Source organism: Canis aureus, chromosome 16, assembly GCF_053574225.1.
Source record: "Canis aureus isolate CA01 chromosome 16, VMU_Caureus_v.1.0, whole genome shotgun sequence".
NCBI classification, from domain to species: Eukaryota; Metazoa; Chordata; class Mammalia; order Carnivora; family Canidae; genus Canis; species Canis aureus.
This window is the reverse complement of record NC_135626.1, coordinates 30,647,783-30,655,637: the sequence shown is the minus strand read 5'-3', so window position 1 is coordinate 30,655,637 and position 7,855 is coordinate 30,647,783. Positions and strand designations below refer to the sequence as shown.

Sequence of the window (7,855 nt, the reverse complement as noted above, 5' to 3'; positions counted from 1 at the left end):
ATTATGAGACCAGCCAAAGAATCTAGAAGAAAGAAAGAGTTTTCTACCTCTGGACCTTACTCAAATGTCAATCTCTCCTAGAAATGACAAGGACAGCATCACCAGGAAGGGCCCAACGCCTTCACTATATAATAGTATTAATGAGATTTTGCATCCGGAGAACTTGAGCAAAGGCCACCTGGGGCTTCTTACCTTAAATGGTTGCTTCGTCCACAAAGAGGGTGACAAGAAAGTAGAAGGTGAGGCAGCACTCTCACTTACATAGCCAGGCAGGACTGGTGGTGCACCAAGAGAATTGCAGCCACATGGAGAACAGTTTGTCCAGAATGGCTGTGCTCTTTCCTCAGTACCCCTTAGCCAGCCTCACACCATTGTGCTTTTCTTCCCCAATGGAGCAGGGTCCCCAAAGTGAAAGCTGGGCCCTGTTGCCCAGGGGTCCCCCGAAGTGCTCTGCTGCATCACCACCAAGCGGATGGAGGGCTGGGCATCAAGAGTGGTCTCAGGAGCGTACTCCTTACTGGGGTCCTTGCCTCGGCAGTCATACAGCACGCAGGAGATGAGGAACACCAGGAGCAAGATGACGTAGCTTGCTACTAGGATGATCAGGTTCAAGGTGACAGGGTCAATCTCCAAATAAAACTCCATCACATCTCTCACGGTTAGGAAGTGGATCTAGGGAAGGGCAACAGGACCAGTGTGGGGATTGCAGGGAGCAAAAACCCTAGCTCATTGGAATAGCTACACTGGCTCTGGAGTAAAAATACAATAATCCCCACTGCTCCAGGAGACCTCACAGATTAAAGCTGCTCGGTTTAATAACTTAAGCTCTTGCTGTTAATACCACAGCCACCAAAACACAGAAGCTGTGTCTTGTCCGCTCACCCCTGCAGAAAGAGAACGAAAGAAATGGCTCAAATGTTATTAAAGTGTGGTATGTAAGCAGAGTGTCCATCTAATTCATCAAACAGGTGATTTGGTGAGCAAAAGTAAGTGTTGTTAATAAGCACACTGTTAACAAATGGAATTTGTCTTAGACGCATTGGGAAGTATGATCACCCATTATGTAAGGAGGTTTAAGTGCCAAGAGTCCATATAGGGAGTGATGAAGGTAATCAGGTAAGTGATGCTTGGAATGGATGTGTTTCTTCAATAAGAGGGGCACACTCAACACCTGACATTTTCACCTATTCTTCATTTGCTGTTGTTTTGCACTCATTCATTAAAAAATACTTTCTGGCTAGGTTAGGACAGGTAGGGGGGGATTCTTCTAGCCACAGAGAACAGCACTGTGAAAAATCTCAGCCAGAAGAAGCATGGAAAAATGGAAGGAATGAAACCAGGGCTATATGACTGCAGCCCAGAGAGAATGGGGAGTATAAGGGAAGGGAGGTAGGCAAGGGTCAGGTGGCAGGGGGACTTGTGGGCCAGGTTTGAGACTTGATCCTAGAGCAAGGAGATGCAGGGAAGTGACAGGACCAGATGTTCATTTTAAAGAGATTGCCTTGGTTGCTATGTGGAGGCAGAAAAGCAAGCAGATTGAAAGGAGTATCAGATAAGAATGCAGATCTCTCTTGATTTATAAATCAATAGTCCTGTATAGGGCCAGCCTCATGGGCGTGCATCATGTGTAGTCACATGGGACCTCATGCTCAGAAGGGCCCATACCTGTTTAATGTGCTACTGTCACCGTCTTGAAATTCTTAATAATTATTTATTTTGGATTGGGTTCATAAATTATGTATCTGGCCTCGGTTTCATATATACAGTTTTGGCTAGACGGGGATACTTCTCCAAAAGCTAATGAGACTCTTTGATACTCCTAGCTAAAGGCCAAAGCTCCCAGAGGTCTGTGGTTTCTCACTGTTGTTAAGTTTTAATGGCCTTGCAGCTTCCTGTCTGGCCTCTTTATGCCCAGCTTCTATGGGAAGCTGATGGTTCAGGGATGCTGTAGAAAGAAGTTCTTATTGCTCTGGAGACCTTAAAAAAAAAAAAAAATTCCATGATTCTGTGGTCCTGGATTTTGTGTGGAATAATACTTAAGCAGATGATTAGTCCTCAAACAGTGGACTCCAAACAGCTGGGCTCCTTAGGAATACAGATTTCCACGTCAGCTCCAGATCTATTGAATTAGAAGCTCTGGGGCTGGAGTCTGGGAATCTACATTAGTTAACTATCTTCATAATTTGCATAATTTTGATATGCCACCAGGACGGAGAATCTCAGCCATACAAGTGTGAAAGCAGGGTCAGCCAAAGCCTTGGTTGTTTGCCAAGAGATGTCATAGGAGATTTTCAACAGAGATTTTTTTAAACACCATATGAGGTTGTAAGTCCCACAGGCTCAGAGAGTTCCTTTTGTCAAGAGGAAGTCCCTTTCCTCATGGCGATTGACATTTACCAAGCTTATAGGAGAAGGCTATTTAAAACAGAATGCCAATTTATTAAGTTACGATGAAAAATACAACTGTCACAAGGTTGGAAGGACTCGTGCTATAACAACCATAGCTTTTTCTCCCCGGAGGCAGATTATACTATAAAGTTCATTTATAATCAGAATTTTTTTTTGGTGAGCACAGAATCTCAGCAAGTGGGGTTGTCTGGTACACCTGGAAGTCACATGCAGTGCTCCTGGATCACAGCCAGGTTTTAAAAGGCAGCATTATGTACCAGGGAATTAATTTTCCTGTCCACCCTGAACTCTAGATCCTTGACTTCTACAGTAAACCAAGGTCTGCACAGCACAGGTTCTTTTATATAACAATATTGAGGAAGTTCTTGGATGACTTTAAATGGAAGACACAAAGATTTTCTCACACTGACCCTGAAATAAGAACTACATACATTTTGGTCCACATTAAATTAAACAGAAACATGTAGCAACGGTTGTATTGAACGAAGTTTTTCAGATCAGCTCCAGATTTCTCTGTACAACAGTGATAACCCTTTAACGATGGTGGTTGATTCAGTCTGGCCTCCTCTCTTCTTGCCTTGTCCCCATTCTGCTGATTCCCCTCCATGGTGTCCCAGAAGAATTGGTTCAAAGTTATTGTTTCTGGTTTGGTATTTTATTACTATCTGCAGAGAGTTTTTTGTTTCTGTATTTATCAGTGCTCAAAGTTCATTTCAAGCCCAGACTTGTGGAGCTTTTGCCTTTCCTTTCAGCGTGTTTGGTGAAATGCTGGCTCTCTGTTTTGCTTAATTAACCCCAGGGATGGGCTGCTGTATTCACACTGCAGCCCGCATCTCTGGATCAACCCTTCTGATCTTTGAGGAACTTTCCTCTTTTGCCATCTAGTGGCCAAGGCAGAGGCTGCTAATGAAAGAAAAAAAATTGACCAAAGGCCAACTGGGAGTTACTTCTAATTAACGGGAGAGGGGGACATAAGTAAGGATAGCAAGCCACATTTCAGAACAATTCCTTGAAGTCTTCAGGACATACTTATTCTTTCACTTATTTAAAAATATCTATTGTGCTCGCTTCTAGGTGCTTTAGAGCTTTATAAAGTGATCAACATCGAGAGGACACTACATGCCCAATGTTAAAAAGCCCTAATGAAAAGATGAATTATCACGTTCATTTTAGGGGTGACGAAAGAGGTGATGGAATTCTAACTAGCTCATTCTCTTTCTCCCTCTCATCCTTCCTCCTCTTTCCTATTGCCTAAAATATATCAAGTCTATGCATAGAATACCTCATGCTATGTGCCATAGGACATTTGAAAACCAATCAGATAGGGACTCCATGGGTTCTCAGTTGTACACACATTTATTTAGAGTATAGTCCACTTTGTTTGCTGACCTGGAACATCAGGCCATTAATAATGCCAGATAAATATGTGTGAATGCATTTAAAGTCAATAAAACACCAAAATATTTTGGTAATTTAACTATTCTGGACAGGAACTTATTTCTGATATCACACAGTCCCTTGCTTCCTCAATATAATGCAGCATCCCAAAAGTTTTAGTGTGGTTTTAAGTTTTATTTATTTATTTTAAAGATTTTATTTATTTATGAGAGACACACACACACACAGAGGCAGAGACATAGAGGGAGAAGCAGTCTCCTTGCAGGGAGCCTGATGCAGAACTAGATCCCAGGACCCCAGGATCATGACCTGAGCCAAAGACAAATGCTCAACTACTGAGCCACCCAGGTGCCCCTGGTTTTAAGTTTTAATAGCTTTGGAAATAAAAATGTCACACACTTAAAAAAAAATCATTGGCAGTTTAGTTATGTTACCATTGAGGACGTTGAGGCTCAGGGAAGTGACGTGCTTAAGGCCAGATGGTAAATAATAGAAATAAGACTTGAAACCAAGTTCTTTGAATTCTAATCTAGTGGTCTTTTTTGCTGAAGTTCTTGACTGGGTAGAGTGGGAATGACACAGAGCTAGATACCACAGATGCTAGAAAAGTGAGAGTGGTAAGAATAATGAACCAAATTGGGACACCTGGGTGGCTCAGTGGTTGAGCATCTGCCTCCAGCTCAGGGCATGACCCTGCGGTCATGGAATGAGTCCTACATCAGGATCCTCGCAGGGAGTCTGCTTTTCCTTCTGCTGTGTCTCTACCTCTCTCTTTCTCTCGTGAATAAATAAATAAAATCTTTAAAAAATAATGAACCAAATTATAGCCGTCTATATTATCAAAAGTCTACTTAACCTAAACATTTGCACTAATAAAACATAACTCTACTTGTAACCCATTGCCTTTCTCCATTTCCAGTTGGAACCTAGTGAATGACTCATCTGGGAGCCTTTGGAGAAATGCTGCCACATTTTATCACAGAGACATTTTAAGATCTATTTTTCCACCTGTACTGGGTTGAATACAGTCTCTCTCCAAATTCATATCCACTTGGAAATTCAGAAGGTGACCATATTTGGAAATAGGGTCTTTGCAGATGTAATGAGTTGAGTTAAGATGACATCATACTGGATCAGGGTAGGCCTTCAATCCAATGACTGATTGTTCTTATACGAAGGCCTTGTGAAGACAGGAAGACACGCAGAAAGAAGGATGCCATGAGGAGATGGTGACAGAGATTAGAGTGAGGTGTCTACAAGCCAAGGGATGCCAAGGGTTTCTGGCAACCACCAGAAGCTAAGAGACACGCTAAGGGCAGATTCTCTTTCCGAGCCTCTAAAAGATATCAACCCTGCTGACACCTTGGTTTCAGACTTCTAGTCTCCCCAACTGTAAGAGAATAAATTTCAGTTGATTTAAGTGACCCAGTTTGTGGTATTTTGTTACAACAGTCCTAGGAAACTAATACATGATCTATCCAATGCTTAGATAAAACCATGGTTGGCTTGGAGCAAACTGTGAGATATACAAAACTCTTCTGACACTTGCCCCTTCTAGCCCTGAGTTAGGTTTCTGGCTTATTCTTCTCGGGTATGGCTCCATGAAGAAAATGCCCAAGATGAAAGAAAATTTTTGTATGTGAAATTAGCTTCCATAAAAAATAAACACAAGACCTTCAGTTTAAAATAGCAACTGGCTGGCAGTCCCTGATGTAGCCTTTTATATCTTCCCAGTAAAATTCCTTGGAAGACACAGAAAAATATAAAAAAAACCTACAAAAGAAATGAAAAACAGTGTTAGCAGGGGATAATATTTTTAAGATGTTAAGGCATTGCTTCTCCTTTTCCCCTTCCCAAGAATTATTTGAGCCCATTTCTCTTCTTCTTCATCATCCAAAACTTCTAAAGGTAGTGACTCTCAGGAGACACAAAGCCAGGAAGAGTCAAATTCATCATCTTGAGCTTCTTTGTAGACTTCATAAATTTATACCAGAGCCCATAGACCTAGAGCCAGGCATTGTGGGGAGAGCAAAGGCCATTTTTAAAATTACAAACTATTGGCTTTGTGCATCAAGAGACTAAGAATACAGAATTTATAACACGGCCAAAATATAGCAAAGCAAAATGAAGAATGTGAGCAACTTTCCTACTACTCTGAAGACAATAAAGGTTGAAAGAGGGTTCCAAGGGGAGTCAGCAAGAACCTAGATTTCTGTGTGCTCCTATGAAGGCCCTTTCTTTTCTCCACACACTTCTATTAGTGGAGAGATTATAGAATCACCCAGATGAGCACTTCAAAGCAAAAAAGGGTTGGGCTTTGATCCTAGAGCATATCACTGGGAAATTGTCCGGTTCTCGGAGAGGCCCCATGCCCTGTATAGCACTGAGCAGCAATAGGCTGGAATTGTAGAGAACAAATTTCCAAGGAAGGTGGCAAACTGGATGAACTAACTTAACAACTGAAGTCATGCCAAGAGGGTAGAGGGAAAATAGCCAAGAGTCTCCAAGACTCCAAAATGGGATTGAGATGGAAGAATTGAGAGATGTCTGGTGGAAAAGAGCTCATATTTCTACCAAGGGTGTAGAGAGTTAGCAGATCTGACAACTGTGGGACAAGGAGATTCGGACATGAGCAAGGATACAGCTGGTAGAGAGTTTGATGCCCAGGAACAAGTGAGATAGGCCACATCTCAGTGAGGAACACTGAAGACAAATGATAATGTGTAGACTACATGTTCCTTCCCCAAAGCTGGGACAATACCTAAGACCCCACAAACTTAGATGATTCCCAGAAAGAAGAAGGCAGAAAGAAGGGAAAAAAGGAGAACTCAGAATTTAAATAAGTATTTACTTCCCCAATGATGAAGCTTTAAATAGGAAAATCATTGATTTGCTTTTAGCAGCAAGATTGAATTTTTACCATTGGAAGACATGGGGACTTCTGAACTAATGTATTTTAGTTATAGAGAAATAAAGGGAAGTAGGTTTTGTATATTTAAGCCATGTCTGTAAGTTATACATGCATTAAAACAAGGCTGAAAGACAATCTAACACCAGAATTTGAGAAGACTGTTGACTAACTATAAGGTAGATGGAGCTGAATTGAGAACTATCCAAGCAGTTTTCACTGCAGGGCATAATTAGGGCTTGAATTATGAAACAGAGAATATTTAAAGATAGTTGGATATTTCTCCAACTAATTTCACCATCTGCTTCTGTAGCATAGACTCAGGATCTATATAGCCTCGTTGCTATTCTCCTATGACAAGTCACTGTCTCCACCCCAACCCTAGCATCTTCAATCCAACAGAAGTAAGTAGAGAGGAAAGTGTAGTGGGAGTGGTGCCTTTATATCATGGGCAGTTATTCCCCACAAGTAAAAGACATAGGCATAGAGTGGTGATTTGATATATGTTATATATCTCAATAAAGCTATTGGGGGAATAAAAGAAAAGACAAGACTTTTTTTTTAAATAAAAGGAGAAAAAAGACAAGAGAAACTCCAGAAGAAGGCACATCTTCTCAAGGCACAATATATATCAATAATAAAACTGTACCAGGTGAATGCATGCAGGATCAGATCACACAGGGCTTGGTAAGCTATGCTAAAGACTCTATTTTATTCTGGTAGTAGTAGGAAGCTATTGGAGAGATTTAAATAGAGTTATAGTGATCACACTTAATCTTGGAGAAACTGTATGGCCAATGTGCAGAGAATGAATTACAGAAAGACAAGAGTGGGAGCAGAGAGGTCAGTCAGGGGTCCACTGCAATATAGTAGGTCAGATGTGGTGGTGGCATGGACAAGGCTGTTGATGAAGATGCTAAGTGGCTTGTACATATGTTGTATTTGTTTAGGATTGGATATAAAGGATGAGAGCAAAAGGGGATTTTGGCCTGAGCAAGTGAGTATATGGGGGTACCATTTAGTGATGTGGATGAGTGGTTTAGGGGATGGATCTTGAGTTTTCCTTAGGATTAGCTAAATCTGAAATGCTGAGGATGCAGCTAGATAGTCGAGTCTGGATCTTAGTGGGAAGAATGGTGT

The 7,855-nt window shown here is 41.4% G+C and overlaps 1 protein-coding gene across 1 annotated transcript; it reads right to left on the bottom strand.

Moving 5' to 3' along the window:
- Window positions 1-363: 363 nt before the first annotated feature.
- Window positions 364-645, bottom strand: SMIM36 (small integral membrane protein 36). The gene has a single exon (XM_077850440.1). The coding sequence runs from the start codon at window positions 643-645 to the stop codon at window positions 364-366; it is 282 nt and encodes a 93-aa protein (XP_077706566.1).
- Window positions 646-7,855: the final 7,210 nt, after the last annotated feature.